Source organism: Penicillium mononematosum (assembly GCF_028829835.1).
Source record: "Penicillium mononematosum strain IBT 11891 chromosome Unknown utg000002l:1.0-8112719.0:1.0-8118358.0, whole genome shotgun sequence".
In the NCBI taxonomy this organism is placed as follows: Eukaryota; Fungi; Ascomycota; class Eurotiomycetes; order Eurotiales; family Aspergillaceae; genus Penicillium; species Penicillium mononematosum.
Genome location: NW_026643272.1, coordinates 518,477 through 538,456, shown reverse-complemented (window position 1 = coordinate 538,456; position 19,980 = coordinate 518,477). Strand labels below are relative to the sequence as shown.

General features: G+C 50.2%; 7 protein-coding genes across 7 annotated transcripts; 1 reads left to right on the top strand and 6 right to left on the bottom strand.

The window, feature by feature from the left end:
- Nucleotides 1-85: 85 nt before the first annotated feature.
- On the bottom strand, nucleotides 86-2,446 carry N7519_001934 (uncharacterized protein; the record flags this gene model as incomplete). The annotated part of the gene is made up of 2 exons (XM_057288712.1): nucleotides 86-348; nucleotides 1,975-2,446. The coding sequence occupies 2 exons, from the start codon at nucleotides 2,444-2,446 to the stop codon at nucleotides 86-88; spliced, it is 735 nt and encodes a 244-aa protein (XP_057149914.1).
- Nucleotides 2,447-4,419: 1,973 nt separating this feature from the next.
- Nucleotides 4,420-5,055, bottom strand: N7519_001933 (uncharacterized protein; the record flags this gene model as incomplete). Its single annotated transcript, XM_057288711.1, has 2 exons — nucleotides 4,420-4,561; nucleotides 4,628-5,055. The coding sequence occupies 2 exons, from the start codon at nucleotides 5,053-5,055 to the stop codon at nucleotides 4,420-4,422; spliced, it is 570 nt and encodes a 189-aa protein (XP_057149913.1).
- Nucleotides 5,056-7,008: 1,953 nt separating this feature from the next.
- On the top strand, nucleotides 7,009-9,453 carry N7519_001932 (aconitate hydratase ACO2; the record flags this gene model as incomplete). Its single annotated transcript, XM_057288710.1, has 2 exons — nucleotides 7,009-7,053; nucleotides 7,102-9,453. The coding sequence occupies 2 exons, from the start codon at nucleotides 7,009-7,011 to the stop codon at nucleotides 9,451-9,453; spliced, it is 2,397 nt and encodes a 798-aa protein (XP_057149912.1).
- Nucleotides 9,454-10,290: 837 nt separating this feature from the next.
- On the bottom strand, nucleotides 10,291-11,555 carry N7519_001931 (C2H2-type zinc finger protein; the record flags this gene model as incomplete). Its single annotated transcript, XM_057288709.1, has 2 exons — nucleotides 10,291-11,312; nucleotides 11,366-11,555. 2 exons carry the CDS (start codon nucleotides 11,553-11,555, stop codon nucleotides 10,291-10,293), a joined length of 1,212 nt encoding a protein of 403 aa, XP_057149911.1.
- A 52-nt stretch (nucleotides 11,556-11,607) lies between these two features.
- N7519_001930 (uncharacterized protein) lies at nucleotides 11,608-12,627 on the bottom strand (the record flags this gene model as incomplete). Its single annotated transcript, XM_057288708.1, has 1 exon — nucleotides 11,608-12,627. One exon carries the CDS (start codon nucleotides 12,625-12,627, stop codon nucleotides 11,608-11,610), a length of 1,020 nt encoding a protein of 339 aa, XP_057149910.1.
- Nucleotides 12,628-13,681: 1,054 nt separating this feature from the next.
- Nucleotides 13,682-14,804, bottom strand: N7519_001929 (uncharacterized protein; the record flags this gene model as incomplete). The annotated part of the gene is made up of 2 exons (XM_057288707.1): nucleotides 13,682-14,410; nucleotides 14,475-14,804. 2 exons carry the CDS (start codon nucleotides 14,802-14,804, stop codon nucleotides 13,682-13,684), a joined length of 1,059 nt encoding a protein of 352 aa, XP_057149909.1.
- Nucleotides 14,805-16,032: 1,228 nt separating this feature from the next.
- On the bottom strand, nucleotides 16,033-19,556 carry N7519_001928 (putative serine/threonine protein kinase; the record flags this gene model as incomplete). Its single annotated transcript, XM_057288706.1, has 4 exons — nucleotides 16,033-16,669; nucleotides 16,753-17,990; nucleotides 18,046-19,472; nucleotides 19,529-19,556. 4 exons carry the CDS (start codon nucleotides 19,554-19,556, stop codon nucleotides 16,033-16,035), a joined length of 3,330 nt encoding a protein of 1,109 aa, XP_057149908.1.
- Between the last annotated feature and the right edge of the window lie 424 nt (nucleotides 19,557-19,980).

Sequence of the window (19,980 nt, the reverse complement as noted above, 5' to 3'; positions counted from 1 at the left end):
AAACGCAAGGTGTGAGGGTCTGGGAGCGATTCAGTGTTGCTAGTATCAAAGCGAAGATCTTGTAGATCCGTGATCTCATCAATATCTATGCCATCAAGCTCGTGGGCATCCAGACAACAAGAGCATGCTGAAGTGCAGTGACCTCGGTTACGCATCCCTTCTGTTCGAAGCCCATCGATCGTTCGTGGTATTGCGCAACATCCGCACGTCCGCCCACAGCAACCTCCTCCCCTCGCGCAATCTTCGCGTAATTCAGAAGAGAGATACCAGTCGATATTCTGTCTTTGAAATGCGAATCCTCGTGCTGCGAATCTACTGGAAATACTGTCGTCTGCGATCCATAATCTCCTATGGACTCTCCAGTACTTTCGCTTCAGTGATTTGAGGTTTTCGTCAAAGGTCCCAGGAACAGTGTTTCGTTTCTGTTGATGAACCCAGATCATTCTTTGGAAAATCCAGCGTATCTCAATATCAGCCTCAATCAGTGCTTTGCACCAATGTCTGTCAGAAGAACTGTGTCTAGTGTGAACATAATAGCACACCGATTGAGCAAGTTTATGCATCCCCCGAAGCCGAAGCCAGTCTTCAACCGATTCAGCATCCGTGTCTTGTTCAATAGCTGATATTCGATGTGCACCTTCTACAGCTTTGCATTTGTCGTCGATACCTAGTCTTCTGTTTAACAAGACGATTAAGAAGCTGTCGCGACTTCTTTGTTCACGTTCGAGTTCACTAATGAACTCGTTCATCAAGGCCTTCGACACTTTCGTGGTTTCTTCATAACTTGGGAGCCTTTCCGAGGACTGCATTTTGCTCAGCCGAGGGTTGGTATTCATATTCCCTTATAGATTTGAGAATCAAAAGACGCTGAAGCCGAGGCAAAGAGTCAAATGTCGGCACAACTATGAGATCATCTTATAATAGCCCCGTACCTGAAATGGTGCACGGGTTGTCGGTGGTTGACGGAAAGACTACCGTTTTGGGTTGCGGCTCCTACGAAGGTTCCGACCTCGGGACTATCAGGCTAACTCAGTATTAAGTCAAGGGGACCTACCTATGTATGCTCTTTAGAATATTCCTATTCCAATATTAAAGTCCTTAACCGGAGCGTTGAAAGGAAAGACTTGTATCACCTCTTGATTTCTTGTTTTAAGCAGGTCAGGAGTATGACACTCGCACTTATAGAAGACTTGTGCTACAACATGCCCCAAACGTTGAAGTAAGCCCATTCATGGGCATTTCGAAGGGCATCGCAAATCATTTAGCGGAAGAAAACATTCAAACTAGGCTAGGTTTACTTGATGCAATTGCTCGCTTGAGTTGTCTTTGGACTTGATAGGCAGCGACAATTAGACAACTAATATTTGAATATTAAACACAGCTAACATACTAGTAATAAATAGCAACAGCCAGGCAGCTTTCGATGGTGATATACCACCGGGATTGAAATTACTAACTCGTCTCTAGCAAAATAGCAATGCCATCCAGAAGGCTTAGTCGGTAATTCTGCGGTTAACATAGCTCGTACTCCCATGATTAAGGTTTAGATATTGAAGGCATAACCCCTCAGCAGCTGTCGGCTATGAAAACCCATCAAAGAGGGCCTTTTGTACTCAAAACAAAGCTCTTGCAAGTCTGGTATCTCTCCGTCAATTCCGACATCCAAATCTTCAATCCCATGAGCCTTCAGACAGCAACCGCAGGCCGTGGTACAATGACCTCGTGTGTTGATACCATCATCTAATCCACCGACCGTCCGCAGATTCTTACAGCAGCCGCAGCTCCTCCCGCAACAGCCGCCTCGTCCAACGCAATCGCTGACTAGATCGACAGAGAGATACCATTCTGGATATGATCTTTGTATATCATATGCTCGCCTAAACGACCAGCTCGTTATAGATGTCCTGTTGTTCCACTTCTTCCTAGAAAGAGCCCAATGCCTTTTATTAAGGCCTTTGAGCTGCTCTTCATAACTCTCGAGTTGCGACGCATGTTTCGCTCCATCTTCGGAAGACAGAGGTAGCTCCGATGAGGATTTCAAGGTTTGGAGCTTTTCTTGAATGCAGGCCTTTCGTTGAGCAACCCAGCGTTCCTCGATATCAAGTTCAATCAGTTCTTTGATCCAGCTTTCTGGCCCCGTCGGCTGTGCCCTATACCAGAAGAAACACCAGTATAGGTATATGGCAAGCTCACCGTAGCCTGCCTCTCTCAGCTGAGCTTCAACATACTCGGCACTTTGTCGGTGATTGCAGTCATATATATGCTTCGGGGCTTGTCTCAGGAGAGTTGCTTTGTCTTCGACATTCAACTCGGTTGAAAGCAGGTGGGTAAGAAGATCCTCGGGTTTCTGGGCTTTTTCTATTTTCTTCTTCAGCCTGTCCATCAATATTTCCTTGGGAGACTTTGCGCTCTCTTCATAAGTCGGAAGTTTCTCTGAGGCTTGCATTTTGCTTGCCTGACTTTGGCTGTGTCTTTATTCACTGTTCTCTTGACAATTTTGCACTCGACTGTGTTCTTTGTAGACTCCAAAGGTCGCAGAAATCGGGGAATGTCTTGCCCATAACGAGTAGTAGAGAACCGAACAATGCTAGAACTAGGAAAGGTGTCGGAGGCGAAGGTTTGAATTAGGCAGGGTTTTGTCCGTCATAGTTGGAAATAAGCTTTTAGCCCTAAATACCTAGGTAGCTGCCAAAAGATATTTCCAAGGTTGATACCGTTCTTTCCCTTTTAGAGAAAGAGAAGAAGCAACAATGAGGCAGACCATTCAGGTTGACCTCGAGTGAAAATGATCTGGATCCACTTAATCGGTCATCCTTTTTAAGGGTACATTCTAGATATAAGCAGTTCATCAAATGCCAACAATAAAAAGAATAATCCAGAAGAATGCACGAAGGACTTAGAACATTGGAACATTACCAATCTGACATTCTGAGCTGGTGATTGGATACACATCTCAGCGGCCCAAACCGTCTGTACCTGGGTACCTACCTACATGTAGGTAGTTAAAGCGGATACGGAGTAGGTCAGGCCGAATCAAATTCCCAACGGACTAAAATTTAGTATGCGAAATGGGGACAAAAAAAAAAACACTAAAAGGTGTGGCACAGCCCTAGGGATATCTCGGCATCTCCACCGCCATTCTCCTAATTTTGGCCCTGGTCACCCGAGTGCAAATCGGAGCTAGTTCTAGATTATGCGACGGAATTTTCTTTTCTGTAGAGAGGAGCTTTGAGATGACGACCCGCTAGCCTTTATTCCCCACATAACAGGTTACCTAGGTATTTCAGTGTCAAATTGAGTTTGCCACTAGAGACAGGTGGAGATCGACGGCATCGGACACTACGCCTAGTTAGTCCAATCTTGTCCGAACGGATTGAAGTGGACACTTTGGGGATCTTTCCTCCGCACGGAGGGCTCCGAAGGTCCAACTGTTGCCGTAACTAGATAAAGGTGACAGGCTAAGAACGGTTCCGTAAGATCTTTTTATTTTTATTTTGCCCAACCCGATTCATGCATACGTCCCGTGTATCCCCCTGAACCAGGGCCAAGGGGGCAAGATACCAGGAATAAGGTAACAGGAATAAGGTACCAGGAATAAGGTACCAGGAATAAGGTTATGGGACTGCTACCTAGGTATTTCGTGGGATTTAGTAAGATTTAAGGTAACCCTTGCATTCTTTACAAAAATTACAGGCCACTTGCTCCATTTCTGCCGGCCTTCAAGTTTGGTCCACTTCCAAGGTTGTTATTTTTTGCCTTTTTTCGTTTGATTAACGCCTTGGAAGTCCGGAGGACCTGGGAGAACATTGCTGTAAACCATATCGTACCTAGGTATGTCAATGATACGACTAGTGTAATATCTCCACTTGTAAGGACGTCATCAACAGTAAATTATATTCAAATACTATATTTTGTCACATCCATGGATGTAATTATAACTTAGTAAGTGTTTTCTTGCATAACCTACCCCGGAAAATGCAAAATGTGCAAAATCACCGCAATTCTATTTTCCCTATGTCTCTTCTCGCCAAATGTACCTTGTGTATCATATATGTCGTTCACTCTATATATTCCACTATTCATAATCCATGTATATTTTCCCTCAAATCAGAGACAGAACCCCGATCAACCTCAATAACACTCCCCCTTTGCAGCGTCTCCACCAAGTTGAAATCCGATGGTACTTGCTCAAATGGTCCTCCAAGTTGTCTTCACGGTTGCAACACTTGCCACAAAAGGGGCAAAGAAATGAGGACGGGTTGGCATGTAGCCATCTAACGTGACGTGACAAAGATCCCTTTGTACTAAAGGCAAAAGTGCACTCCTTCCAGCTGCATTTGAGCCCACCGGCATCGCCACTAACATAGTAGATTTGGGGTTAGCAGATTAATAAGATAGTAAAACATGAGATTGGATAACCTACGACTGCTCATTTGCCTGGAGTTGAGGATTGATATGGCTCATTTCCACATGATTCATCAGCGATTCGATGTTGGGAAACACCAATCCATGTTCACATGTGAGCCCCTTCCAGTAGCACCGTAAAGGCACTTGAGGATCCCTATAGTAATGGTTAATGAGACATCAGGATTTCCTGACCGCAGCGGCATGATGATAGACGGCTTACTCCTGGGTGTGTGACTGAGCCGGCTTCTGGTAATAGATTGTCCGTTCCTCTAGAAGAGTAGGGTCTATGTTGCTTGGAGGTGTGCTCACTTGCATTTGTGGAGAAGAAACACCAGTAAATGCATTGGACGTGTTGTTCACCGAAGTGTGTTTGGCATTGTACCCCTCGTCTGGCGAGTTTCGGGAGCCGATAAAGATTGGTGCTTGAGTCGAAGGATCCGATTGATAACAGTTCAGGTCAAAGCATGGAGCGGGGATTGGATCGTGGTACGTCGAGGACTGATTTATATGGTTGCTGTGTTGAGAACAGACCGTGGGCGTCATGTAGAGCATTGCACAACTGCATGGTTGGTAGCCATGAAGACCACAGAGACCATTTTCGTCATAGAGGTTTGTATTGATTGAGTGATGGTTGTATGGCTGTGACATTGTAAATCAGGGCATTCACAGAGTAAAAGAAAAGCAGACTGGTAATGGATAGGATGCTCAGTCCTAGGGCCCAATCCTCTTTATAGATCGCGTTTTCATGGTGTGTTGAATTTGCTGACCTTGCCAAATTTGGAGTAACGCCAAGCGAGCGAGAAAGTTGTGGACATCAATGCACTTGTTACGGAGTTTAAGTGGATGTTTCTCAGATCGGCAGTGCATTAACGTGAGGCATGGTCTCTATACCTAGTGTGGGTCTTTTTTGTCTTTTTACCTTTTAAAGGTTTACATTTAAATTCCCCAGGCAAAATGGACCCAAGCCACAGTTTGTGACTTATATCGTTATTTTGATTTTATTTTTCTTTCCTCTCTACTCCGTAGGGTCAAGGTTAGATGTAGGCTCCGAAATACATAACGGTACCAAGGACAAAAATTAAAAACTACATGTATGCTCTTTCCTCACGGTTAAACATGTAGAAATCCCGTAAAACGGTTTAATTCCACAATACATCTATGTATCTCAAACCCGTTTTACCATGGTTTTTCTAAAGCATCGACACTCCCGCATGATAGGCAGTATAGCGGGTCGCCTATTGCTGTGTTCGATCAGGGGCTTCCAAGGTTGTTGATCACCGCGATGTGCTTCCAGACGGCTTCCGTCATTGTAGGGGGCTTGTAAGAAATCCCTCGCCACATCAAATAGTACAGTTCATCATACACGAATTCGTATCGTATTGCGACACACTACATACAGTGACACCTCTTAAATTTCAGCACCCTGCCAGCTACCGCCTTCCGAAAGTAACCTACCGCCTACTTAAATAGTTATACCGCCCATTTCTTCGACATTTTGATTGGTAGATTAAGTTCGGCAGAATAAAGGGTGTTGAAACTTAGGAGGTGTCACTGTATGTGCATATTTTACCTAGGATGACCGCTATAACGACCAATCATGACGATCCTTTTTACGTTTCGGATCTTAAGAGAATCTTCCGTCGATTCTAGATCCTTTTCAAGGTCTCCATATGTATTCCGGGACTCCCGAGGTCCAGCCTTGGAACCTTGATTACAGTGTATTACATAACATACCGAGAACCCATCCTTATATTCCACCTGGGCAAGGTTACATATGTAAATTTTCTTCGGATCTTTGCATTTACATATGTACTCCACTCCATAGTCCGATGGTGTTACGGGACGGACGGGCCGCGTTCGTCCCGATGTGAAGAATACATGTATTTCCTCAGAGATCTTTAAATACCAGAACGAGATGAAAATCAACATTGAAATAATGAGACAAAAAAAAAAAAAGCCCCTGACACCTTCCGCAACAAGTCCACGCAGTGGGCTGAGTTCCTCGATGTGTCTCTAGACCGCATTTTCTCCTTTTCTACAGACTGAAAGAGGACTCGTCCATTCCCCACAGCTTCGCCACTATCAGTTCAGGAACGTGTCCCCGGACATACCTGTTACGTATGTTATAGCCACGGCTATGTAGATAGCTAGGCGCAATTGTATATTTCGTTTCACCTTTTCCCTGTGCCTAACTCCACCATGGCACCTCTCAAAGGTCTGTGGCTACCTTAAACCATACCTAGTGATTAATGGATCCTGATAATGCGAAGTCATGCGGCCAAAATCCCTGGACCTGACCCTCACCCTTCATATACCTTGGCAGCGAGTATTTTGCCCAGACGAGGAACTTACGTCACCCTATATATCATCATCTTTCTAGGATACAAAAGAAGATCAGGATATAAACAAAAAAAAAGGTACAGGTCTGACTTCTATGTATGTGGTTTATGTTGTATAGATATTTCCCCACATAATAGAAGCCTGGATTCCGAAGTCGGCGCAAATACCGGCCAATCAGAGCGAATGCAAATAACCTTCAACCGGACGAAAAAAAAAAGGGAACATCTTCTCCTTCCCTTCTCTCCAAAATTGACAGTGAAGATGGTGAGCCAGCTAGTTTGGCAGCGGGTTTCTGCCTCTCGCGGCGTAAGTGAATAGAAGACAATTCAATTGGGCAAAACTAACACCTCATAGATGGCCACACGGCTCTCCTCACAACGGCTCTTCGCCCGTGGCCTAGCCACCGAGGCCTCCTCCTCCCGCATGCCCCCATATCCCAAGCTCGTCCGCAACCTCGAACAAGTCCGCCGAGTCCTTGGCTCCGACCGCGCCCTCACCCTCGCTGAGAAGATCCTTTACGCCCATCTGGACAATGCCGAGGAGTCATTGCTCACCGGGACCAACAACGGCCGCGATGTTCGAGGCAAGGCCAACCTGAAACTGAAGCCCGACCGCGTCGCCATGCAGGATGCTTCGGCCCAGATGGCTCTGCTCCAATTCATGTCCTGTGGTCTTCCCTCCACCGCCGTCCCGGCTAGTATCCACTGCGACCACATGATCGTCGGTGAGCGCGGTGCGGATACCGATCTGCCGGCTTCAATCAAGGGTAACAGTGAGGTGTTCGACTTCCTAGAGAGTGCTGCCAAGCGTTACGGTATTGAGTTCTGGCCTCCAGGTGCTGGTATCATCCACCAGAGCGTGCTGGAGAACTACGCCGCCCCTGGATTGATGATGCTCGGTACGGACAGCCACACTCCTAACGGAGGTGGTCTTGGTGCTATTGCTATCGGTGTCGGTGGTGCCGACGCCGTGGATGCGCTTGTCGATGCTCCTTGGGAGCTGAAGGCCCCTAAGATTCTCGGTGTTCGCCTCGAGGGCAAGCTCAACGGATGGGCTTCGCCTAAGGATATCATTCTGTCCCTGGCTGGCAAGCTGACTGTCCGCGGTGGCACTGGCTCTATCATCGAGTATCACGGTCCTGGTGTCGAGACTTTGAGCTGCACTGGTATGGCTACCTGCTGTAACATGGGTGCTGAGGTGGGTGCTACCACCTCGGTCTTCCCCTTCTCGCCTAGTATGGTTCCCTACCTGCAGTCGACCCACCGCGGTCACGTCGCCGATGCCGCTTCTGAGGTTGCCGCCGCCGGCCCCTCGAGCTTGCTACGCGCCGACACTAAGGCTGAGTATGACCAGCTGGTCACCATCAACCTGTCCGAGCTTGAGCCGCATATCAACGGACCCTTCACCCCCGACTTCTCGGTACCGCTGTCTAAGTTCGCCGACACCGTCCGTGAGAAGAAGTGGCCCGAGACCTTCGGCGCCGGCCTCATCGGTAGCTGCACCAACTCCTCGTACGAAGACATGACCCGCGCCGAGGATCTCGTCAAGCAGGCCACCGCAGCAGGCCTCAAGCCCAAGGCGGATTTCTTCATCACCCCCGGCAGTGAACAGATCCGCGCCACTCTCGACCGCGATCAAACCCTAAACACCTTCTCCGAAGCCGGCGGCGTCGTCCTCGCCAACGCCTGCGGTCCCTGCATCGGCCAATGGAAGCGCACCGACGGCGTCCCTAAGGGCGAAGACAACGCCATCTTCACCTCCTACAACCGCAACTTCCCCGGCCGCAACGACGGCAACCGGCGAACAATGAACTTCCTCGCCTCACCGGAACTCGTCACCGCGCTCGCCTACTCCGGCAGCACAACCTTCAACCCTATGACCGACTCCCTGACCGCACCAGACGGCTCAACCTTCAAGTTCCAGCCCCCCAGCGGCTTCGATCTCCCCAGCGCCGGCTTCGAAGAAGGTAACCCCAACTTCCTCCCCACAGCCGCCGTCCCAGACGCAAGCGCCGAAGTCGTTGTCTCCCCGACCTCCGACCGCCTCGCCATCCTCGAGCCCTTCGAGCCTTTCCCTAAGGGCGATCTCTCCGGTCTGCAAGTCCTCTACAAAGTGAAGGGCCAGTGCACGACCGACACTATCTCCGCCGCAGGCCCATGGCTAAAGTACAAGGGCCACCTGCCCAACATCTCCGCGAACACACTGATCGGCGCCGTCAATGCCGCAACGGGCGAGACGAACGTCGCCTACGACGAAGCGGGCAACAAGTACGGTATCCCCGAGCTCGCGGAGGCATGGAAGGAGCGCGGAATCTCGTGGCTCGTCGTTGCGGAGGATAACTACGGCGAGGGATCTGCGCGCGAGCACGCCGCGCTGCAGCCGCGCTACCTCGGCGGCCGGGTTATTGTTTCTAAGAGCTTTGCCCGCATCCACGAGACGAACCTTAAGAAGCAGGGTGTTGTGCCTCTTACATTTGCGAACCGCGAGGACTATGACCGTATCGATGCTTGTGATAAGGTTGATACTGTTGGTCTTTATGATGTGCTGCAAGCTGGTGGACAAGGTGAGATCAAGCTGCGTGTTACTAAGCAGAAGACCGGGGAGGTGTTTGATGTTCCTGTTCAGCACACTTTCAGTCAGGATCAGTGTGCTTTCATCCTTGCTGGTAGTGCTCTGAACTTGTTGGCTAAGAAGGCGCACTCTTGAAGAGAGGGAGCAGGTGAAGGTGGATTTCAGACTGTTTTAACACCATAAAAGTGGGTTGTTGCGTGCGAGCTGGAGTTGATGATTTGGTTCGATTGCATTGTAGTAAGTAGTCCCTCGCCTTGTATATGGTGAATTTTGGTTTTAGATTTGTTTTGCCGACTAGATGATATCCAATGTGATCTGTATTCTATTGTTTCTTGATTCCCTGAAGTGTAAGTGGTGTAAGATGAAGTTGGTATAGTAAATAAGTACTCGGCTGGGATGGCCAACTCATTGGATTGAGCACAATTCATTCATTGCATGTCATGGTATATAGTTTTGGAGCTGTGACATCAAAACGAGACAGAATTCATGATGGAAGAAAAGAAAGGGAAAAAGTAGCTGGGCATGAAATGAGGATGGGAATATCATAAAAAAGCATCATGATGTCTGGTTCTTTCATAAGTAATGGGATAGCCAGAACAGTAGCCACCTGGAAAGGGAGGTTGAATGACCAAGAGAATGAGAATGAAACACAAATGACCAAAACCACGGCATAAGAAACACCGATGTCTAGCAAGACCAGGAAAAAAAGAAAAACAAAAACACCAAGACAATCATGTCCTGATTGCCGAGCTTCGGAAATCCCCAGACATCCCCGAGAGCATCCTATATCTGAACGCCAACAAGCCTTTCTATACAGGCGGAATTGAAACAAAAGATCCGGCTTTATGCAGATGGAATGCATCATGCAATATCCTTTTTGAAACCTGAAACAGGGAAAGAAGGAAGAAGGAAGAAGAAGGAGAAGAAGAAGAAGAAGAAGAAGAAGAAGAAAGGAAGCAGAACATACCAGTGTCATCCAGTCCACTTCTGATCAGAATACCCAGGGTCCCCAGGATTAACCCCCAACATCTGACCAGAGTTATTGACACCGTACATACTCCCCTGGTTACTACCATAACCACCACCCATTCCCGAATCATCCTCATCAAAACCAAACTCACCACCGGAGCTAGCATCAAAGCTACTCCGCCCACCAATATCACTGGGATCATCACCCACAGCCGAGATCTGGTCCCACTGCAACGTCTGCAGAGCCGGGTATTGCGCCAGAAGAGCCGCAGGGAGAACGAAGTTGCCCGTCGATTGCCCATCCATACCAGGCATGTTGGGCATAACGAGCGGCTGGGGGATAGGCTGGAGATGGCCGGACGGCGATTGTTGTTGCTGCTGCTGTCGCTCTAGCAAGACACGGTCACGCTCTTGCGACTCCTCGTCGAGGAGAGGCTTGATGCATACCCGGCCCGCCTCGGAGCGGAAGTGGCGGCCCAGAGCATCTGCACGGGCGAAGCGGCGGCCACAACCCCACTGTCCGCTTCGCGAGAGCTCGCCGCGGCAGACGAATTTCTTTTCGCCGGAATGGAGGCCTTCGTGGCGTTTGCGGTCGTGCTGCCGTGCAAATGCTTTACCGCACACTGTGCACACGAATGGTCGTTCATCAGTGTGGGTGCGGAGATGGGATCGCAGATTGTATGCGCGGGTAAAGCGTTTCGGACATAAGGTGCACTGGAAGGTAGCCGGGTGTTTCTGGATTCGTTTTGGCTCCCCGGGTGCTGCTCCGGGTCTTTGCGGATCGGCGAGATCTAGGATGTAGTTCCGGTTCTCGATTGACGAGGTAGAGAGGCGGCGGTTTGATCGTGAGGGCGAGGGATCCCGCGAACTGGGGCTACTGCGCGAGTGAGAGCCAACCGATCCAACGGGGGACAAAGACCGTGGGCTGGCCGGAACTCGGGGCTCCAGAGACGTCGAGGAAGTTGCAGGAGAGCGTGAGCGGGAAGCAGGGTGATAAGGATCGGATTTGCTACGAACACGGGATCCTAAGTTCGGGTAAGTATCGTATCAATCAAACCGGTTGTGGATGAGCACTTACGCATAGCGGGAGGGCTCAATGAGTCAAAATCCGCGGTGGATTTAGATGTATCAACGGTTGGATTCCGCAATGGCGGGGCAAATTCAACATTGATCGATGGAGGGGCCATCTGTGAAGCTTGACCAATGTCGCCCGGAGGATTGTTCAATTGGTTCATGTTCATCATGTCCTCTTGGGGCATTCCGTACATATCTGTCGGCGCCGAGGGGAACTGAGTGAGATAGGAATTATTCGGCACCATCTCACCCCCCCTGCTGTGGCATCAACCGCGGAGAGATATACGGGCTGTGGAGGGGACTGATCCCCTGTTGATGCTGCTCTGACAACGTGAAGGATTCCATGCCTAGGCCATTGTCGTATAGATTTGGATCACTTTGGGGGGCCAAAGAAGGCGACGCATTGTTCTCAATACCATCGAACTCGTGTTGAGACAAGTAGGGGGAGTGGTTGGCCGACGAGACCTCGGACACCTCAGATGGTGCACGTCGATGGCCCTGGAAGGAGACATTATTCATAACCGACTGCCAGTCTGGACCTGGCTGGGCGGTCAAATATGCCGCAGTAGCTGGGTCAAGGGAAGTGTGTCGTGAATGTCGAGGGGTGTAGTATGCACCTGGTGTGGATCCTGGAGGAGACATGGGGCCAGGTGAGGAATTCTGCTGATCTCGCGATGATGGGTGCGAAGATACTGAAGGATTCGAGATGGGGCTGACGAGATCAGCGGGATTTATCGCTTGGTTGATTGACTGGCGCTGGTGCATTTGCGGGTCTAGCAACAACGAAGAATCGTACTCGGGGGTGGAAGCGCTATTGGGGCTGTGATTCTGGTAAAGAGAAAAGTCCAATTCTGGGTGATTCGAGTTGAGCATATTGGAGAAGTTTTCATCGCCCTGCATCGGCCTGAGACTTGTCGAAGAGTGCTCGAGCTGATTGACCAAGCTTGTCTCGAACGACTGCGATATCGGAAGATTATTGGTATTGATGGTTGGAGCATAGCTATGGTCCGCCGGCGGTGATAATGTCTGTGTCGGGGGCGCCCCAGCAAGGTAGCTTGGGTACGCATATGCTTCGGCACCACCAATGCTGCTGTCGTGGTTCTGAAAGGAGGGGTTTGTCGAATAAGAGGCCATGGAGGGGTCAACTCCTAATCCACCGGAGTTGGGGTCGTGATATTGTTGGCCGTGCGGCGAAGGGCTCACGCTCCGATGCTTCATATCCTCGGAGCAATAGGCCGTGCCCTGGTTCTGATCATGCGAGGCCATGTTTGCGAAATGCGCGCGGGTGGGGGCTCTTTCACGAGCACCGAGCTGGAGTTGTAATCAGAGACGAGGGACGGAGTAGGGATTGTATATAGCGCAAAGGTTCGGCGACGGGGGTAGATTAGACGAGCAGATCTGTCAGGGTCGTGAAGGCCTGGTGATGTAGGGAGAATGATGTCTGACGATGTGGTGGGATGTCATTCGCAAGGGTCCAGGATCGGGTCCGGCACGCGAATTAGCCTCTGAGCTAGTTGTCAGCGGTCGCCAGACTGCCTCATCATCTCCGAGAGCAATGATACCTTGGGTTTGACAAGAGGTCCGCAATGACAGGGTAAATGAGGGAGAAGTTAGAAGGTTAAGGCGTTTTCACGTGCGCAAGGCGGTCTAGGATAAACACGTCTGTTGTATAGCAAGTTCGTGTGTTGTACATGCGGAGTGGACTCTGGACTTCTGGGGATTATTATTGTAATATATGATATTCCTCATAATATTCCCCTGTGGGTGCCCTAAGCGTAAAGGAGACAAAGTTCCCACCTTCTTCTATTAGTACTACAAGTTCCTCCAAAAGAACCCCAAATGGGTCTCTCCCCACATTGGCATTATCAGTGTCCACCCTGATAACCGATAGGCGAACTCAGACTATTTTTATATATGTATGCATTTCTCAGAGGTTCAATTGAGGAAAAAAAGCGCTGCCTGTTAAACGTTATACATGTTGGGCCGTGAAGCACTTTCCTCTCCCAAAGTGGTCCCAAAGTGGAGGGGTGAACGCTAAAGAGGACTTGGCCTTAGCTTTTGCACAGCCACCCAGCTGAGGCCCATGGGCACTAGTCCTATTTGGGTATAAGGGATATAAGATATTGGGCAAGGCACATTTCAACAATCTGCCTTGTCTATGGACCTTGTTCGAATTCGATGTTTCCTGATTGTTGCCTAACTTCACCTCCTTACAGACCATGCATAGCCCATATCTGATACGAGCCAAGTGTCAGATCAGGTGACAGGGCCAAACCCTGTATACTTCATCACTTAGGTGAGATATTGCGATACGAAACTCTCACAGACCGCCCAATGTATCTAGACTAGCCCTAGCCTGATCATTCGACCAAGCAAAGAACAAGTTATCATCGCAACTGCTTCCAAGTCCTGCGTTATCAACCCAAGCAGGCTCCCAGTAGTAAATGCCCAACCCACCAACTTCGTCCACAGTCTTAGCAAGCCTCTGAAGGAAAGTCTGCTGCCCTTCAACCGAAAATGGAATATCCTTGAGATCGGACGGGAATGCAAACTCGGGTTTGGGACAACTAAACGGCCAGTTCGTCTCGACAACCAGCGTCTCCTTCTTGTACTTAGAGTGCAGATTCGTAAGACTCGTCTTCAGCGCAGCGAGCGTGGCATCCGCGCTATAGAAGGGGTAATAAGAGACACCAATGTAGTCGAAGTCCGTAGAAACGAGCCCAGACCCAGGTGCCAGAACTTGATCGTAGAAGTACGACTGTGCGCCCGAGTCCCAGCCGTTGTCGAGGTGGATCATGATCTTGGGAGTGGTTGCCAGCTTGGAGTCTTTCACACCCCACGCGGCGGAGTGCAGAAGCCGTGCAATGTTGTTGTAGCTGCTTGTTCCGCCCAGGGGCCATAGCAGGCCGTTGCGAATTTCGTTGCCGATGGAGACGATGTCTACATTGATATTGTTGGCCGCGAACGTGTTGCATACGTCGAGTGTGTAGTCATACACTTGCCCGGCTAGGATCCCAATGTCGGTTGTGGACCAGCCCGAGGGAGTGGTCTGAAGAAGTAGGTCAGTCATTAGATCAAACAGTCGATCTTGTTTGGAAATGTTATTTTCTTACCTGTGATTTCGGGTCCGCCCACGTATCACTGTAATGCAAGTCAAGATAGGTGCTCATGCCTTGGGCCTGTACCCTCTTCGCGAGCTTAACATTATAGTTCAGGTCGTACGATCCATCACTGGGATTCACCCAGATACGCTGGCGAACAGAGTTGACACCGCTGGCCGAGAGGATTGTTTCCAGCTTTTCCGGTGTGCCAGCGAGATTTTTGTAAGAAACGCCTTTACCTTCCTCGACTAGGATGGAAGAGATATCGGCGCCATTGTAGGTTAATGCGGCGGATGTTGAGGCGAAGAGCTGGGCGGCAGCTAGAAGGAGGTGGGGAAGCATGGTGGGCAACCACTTGTTAGAGTCGAATGAAATAATTCAGATCGATAGCTCTACAAAGCAGAGGGGAAGAATTGTAGAGATTGGGCTTTATTCAATCTACTCTCCTACGCACCTGGCATCTTTCTAATGTATATATCGTAGCGGATTCCAAATTTCCCCGAAAATTCCCCCATTATGTCTTATACAAGGCTAGAAGGAGAAAATTGTCCGGACTGAACCCTTACAGCTTTTATTGGGTTAGCTCCCGTTGTGAAACAGGAGCTGAGACAGGGGAAGTGGTGATCTCTATGCATAGTTGAACCCTGAAGACCCAGACGCCAAGGGACAATCTTCAATCCTGTGACAATATCATTGGTGGAAGTACATTGCTGAGATTGCAAAGTGAGACAATATAATCCGATGTGGAACTCCGATGGATTTAAACCATCCCGTCGATGACGAAGTATGGCATCCATTTTAGGCACGGAATCTTCTACAATATACAGTATACGTGAAACAGGTTCATCTCAGGGGGAGGGATAATCCAAAGTCCCAAACCTCCAAATAATTTCATTTCTTCATCACACGCTAGACATCTCGCCTCCCAGCATCACATATCAGTCATGTCGCAATTGCTCAAATTCCCCAAGAGACACTCTGTCCCTCGAGGATCAAGGGATCCAAAATATGGCCCCGAAAACCCAACCCGGTTTTGACAAAGTCAACATTACATACAGTTAAAAAGAAATAAAAGCAATCTGGCCCCTCATCCATGCATAAGACCAAGAAAAGAAGAACAAACGAAAAAAAGAAAAAGAAAAAGAAACCCCTGAAATGCACTGAGGGATTCTCTGCCCTACATATTCAGTCACAGACACTGGACTCAACGAGAACAGAACAGATATGCAGACGGAGCCGCTCGGAGGGCAACAAGGAATTCTTCGCAACGAGGCACCAATGGACGTCCATGCGAGTTCGAGTATATGTACAGACCATGTAGAATGTATGGAACAATTTCTAGGAACAATTTCCAGATATCAGCCTGCCGGGAACCGGGACAGAAAGAGAATCACAACGAAGTTTGGTGATATACAACAACTTCACTAGGAAACAGTTAGGAAGTGTCGAGGGAAGGAGGAAGGGGCGGTAGATAATGTGGGTGTTGTAAAGGTGGTAGGCGGGGCGGATCAAATGTGAAGAGGTGGATTGGACTGGACTGATCGGGACCGGCCACATTTCAGTACGATAGCTACGACGGAATATCCGATGCAGCAGCCTTGGGAGGCGGCTTGCGTTTCCCGATCACAAGGCCTTCATCTTCCGACTCATCCTCGTCCTCGTCATCGCAGTAGTACCTCGACTCGTCCTCTTCGGACGACCGAAGCGAGGTAGGACGAAGGGGTTTGAGTGTCTCTCCGGTCCGGAGCATTGAGGGTACTTCGTCCAAGTTATTGCCCTTGGCCGAGTAACCATCACCGGAAAGAGACGATGCGTTTGAGACGACGGACGGAATGCTGGGGTGCGAGGCACTCTGGGACATGCCGCTGGTGAAGTCGTCGGCAGAAGAGGAAGAGATAGTGGCCGAGGTGGAAGTGGCTAACCCATTGTTGGTGTTGTCGGGACATCCCTGGTTGGCAGGTGGGGTGATGGGCGGCAGAAGGAGCGATTCAGTAGAGTACATCGCATAGTCAACTCTTAGAGTACCGCCTTCATTCGCATCGATGTCGCTCCGTCTGCGGCGCAGGAGTGCATCCCTTGTGAGGTTGAGAGATTCTGCAGGTGATGCATCTTCGAGTTGCGAAGATCGCTTGCGCCGGCCGACATGACTAGGGACCAATTGCTCGGCAGAAGGATGTTCCTCTTCATGCCACAGGCCGGGGTGCGCACTTGACCATGGGCAGATGCATTGCTGACAGCGATGCTAGGCTCAGCAGAACAACGTTCTCCATCCGCATGTATAGATCCTGACTCGCCAGACGGAGAAGTGCGCCGACTTCGACTGCCTCGTGATGCCCGTCGACTAGCTCCACTGAAAAGACTACCGAAGTTGGTCGGTCCTAGCGCTTCAATGATGGAAAACGGCCGACCAGTCGATGGGGCATCGGAACCAGATGGCTTGACCGTCTTTGAGGATTCTGCTGTAGACATTGAGGACTTTGCGCGACGAGGAGGACCAGGTCGGGGTGTCACGGCAGGAGGTGGAGTGGCGACCTTGTTCGCAGCAGCAAGCTTTGCTGCAGCTGGCTGCACGGCATCGAAATAAGATGCCCAATCGCCTTCATCCACCGGGCTTGCAGTAACGCTCTGGGCTAGTGGGTGTCCTTGACTGCCAATTTTGAGCGGCCGGAGAAATTCCTCGTCCCCTCGCAAACTGGACCGACGGCTGTCGCGGGAGGTTTTCCCGAATGTGTTGTTGCTTGAGGCAGACGATAGGGTCTCGGTAGACGGTGTTGTGCTCGATGTGCGCTTGCGGGGTTCCTTGTCCTTCGATCGACTGCCGAACCATTTGGCGACATTGGACCGAACGCGTTGAATGAAGGGAACTTTGCTGACAGCGCTTGTAACTTCTTCATTCGAGACCTCGATTCGCTTACCCTTACTTTGGTAGCCAGGGTCAGTCTCCTCAATCCAGATTCGAGGGTTGGGAAGACCATGGAGTGTCCAAGGGTGGTGTTTGATCTCTTTCAGGGTGATTCTTTTGATCGGGTCTTTGGTCAACAGGCGCCTGAGCAGGTCGTATAGCTCATCGTCGATGTCCTCATAGACGAGCTCATCGTCATTTCTCAGGTTCCACTGATTTGAGTCAGACGCCTCATCCATCACGGGCACAAGGCGCTTCCGTGGAATAAAGACTTCCTTCTTAACGATGGTCTGGAACATGCTGTACCCATCATCCGAAACAAACGGTAGGCGACCAAAAATCATTCCGTACAATGTGACACCGAGCGACCAAACGTCGACCGCGCCAGTGATCTTAGGGATCGACCCAATGGTCTCCACAAAGTCATCGCCTGTATAACATAATTCGGGAGCATAGAAAGCCGGGGTACCGACAGTCTTGGACAATTCACGGGCATCGTCCAATTCCGTCGCATCGGTCTCGCCCACCTGCTCTTCTTCCTCGTCGCGCATTGGGCGTCCTAGGTAGGAAACACCGAAATCGGAGATCTTCACCCGATGAGTGCTGGTGACGAGCAAATTGGCTGGCTTGATGTCCCGGTGGATGATACCCTGGTAGTGGAGGTATTCTCAGGCCAAGTACCGAGTCCCGGAATGCGCTGCGGGCTTCAGCAATAGTCAAACAAGGAACGAATGCCATGTCGTCGCCCTCCGCAGACCACTCGGGTTCAGAGGGGGCGTAACCAAAGCTACTAGAGGCTGTGCTGGAGCGACGTTCGAAGGGGTAATCTGAATAGGCGCCATACATGCTGCCCTCGACGGCACTTAGAGACGGGTCCTGGGTGAAGGATGGACTTGAGTCATCTGTTACTGCAATAGACCGGCTAGATGATCTCCTGATAGGAAGACCAGACTCGTCATCCTCCTCGTCTGAAGATTCCGCACCGTGCTCCAAACTCCAGGCGGGGATTGGCCCTTGCTGGGCATCAGCAGCTTGTGCTTCAATCCGCTCACGAGCCCTTTCCCGTTGCCGTCGCAGATGCTGAGCAGTTCGAATGAATTGGTGGCTCTCTTCCAGAAACGCAGGAGTGTCTGGGATTCCATTCTTTTCCCGCTCAAGGCGTAGCTTGTCGACGTGAACAATTTCTCGTAGGCCCTTCTTGCGCCAGACAATCTCGCCATTTTCAACATACTCCAGCACAATGTACACCTTTTGTCGATTCGGATCGTCGATGACTTCGAGCAGGCTGACCACGTTTGGATGCCGTGCCTTCTTCAGAATAGCCACCTCCTTCTTCACTTTGTCTTCTGGGTTGCCTAACTTGCCTAACCGACGGCGAGTGGAGTACCGCTGGACAATCTTGATGGCGACCTTCTGCTTAGTTACAACATGCTGACCTAGTTTCACTTTGCCATGTTCACCACGTCCAAGCTCTTCGAGGATCTCATATTGATTGATGGTTTTGTTTCCCGTAACCATGTCCCGATCCACTTCAGCGGTGTGTGTCTCCTTCGGCGGTTGAAGATGTGATGGATGGAGGAGTGAGCTTCCCGTCGAGACGTCATCGTCCGACCCGGAGGGCGTTCCCACACGAGAGTGTCTCATAGAGAAGAGCCCTGGGCTCGACACCGGAGTGTTACCCGCGGTACGGATACCACGGGCATAAGAGTGTCTGGGTAGCGGGTCTGGTTCTGCGAGGTAGGGTGGATGCCAGGTGGGATGCACCTGAGACTGGAGGGAGGCATAGGATTGATCGGGGTAAACCGGTAATTGATGATCCGAGTGTCTCGAGGCTCGTCGAGTGGTCCTTCCAATGCTTCCATTTTCCGATCGGACATCGACCACGATACCTTCGTTGAGGGCTTGTAGGGAACTCGATGAGGAGCGATTCGAGGGGGTTCGGGCACCGTAAAGGCTTGGGAAGGCCTGGCGGAAGGTCGCTGTGGCTTCTGACACATCGGTAATAATGGACGGTTGTTCCGCGGATGATTTGGACGGGGGCGGGACTCGGGATGGTCGTTCGACGCAGATGGTAGTTCCGATGACTCGTCGGACCGGCTGAGGTTCCGCTTGTGATTTTTTGAGACATGACGATTCCGAGCTAACTGATCCGGATCCTCCAGACCAGCTTGCGAGGACCGAATTTCCGTCATATTCCCCTCTTCCTTCTTTCGTGATATTATTTCAAAGGGAGAAGGCCGAGGCAGCTGTGCCGAGAGTGCAGTTGAGCATCCTAGTTGAACATCCTCCAATTCAACACTTTTTTGGGGGGTTCCCCTCGTAATAATTGGTTCAAGGTGAGCTGGCAAGAAGCTCTGTTGGCACGCACGAACAGGTCGGCATTACTTTCGTGAGGTCAAAAGGGATGGCGACAACTATGCAACGGAAACCGTGTACCGGACAGCGGGTTGTCGCCTTAGGGGGAAGGACACGAGGTAGACCTGCTACTGCACGAGGATTTGAATGATCCCACATCCACACGTGGGGACTCGAGTCAAAAAAAAAAGGAGTGCCGTTGTAGCAGATGCTATAAATAATTCAGTTTTAGGCTCATTCGGATGGCCAGTTCTCGGGGAT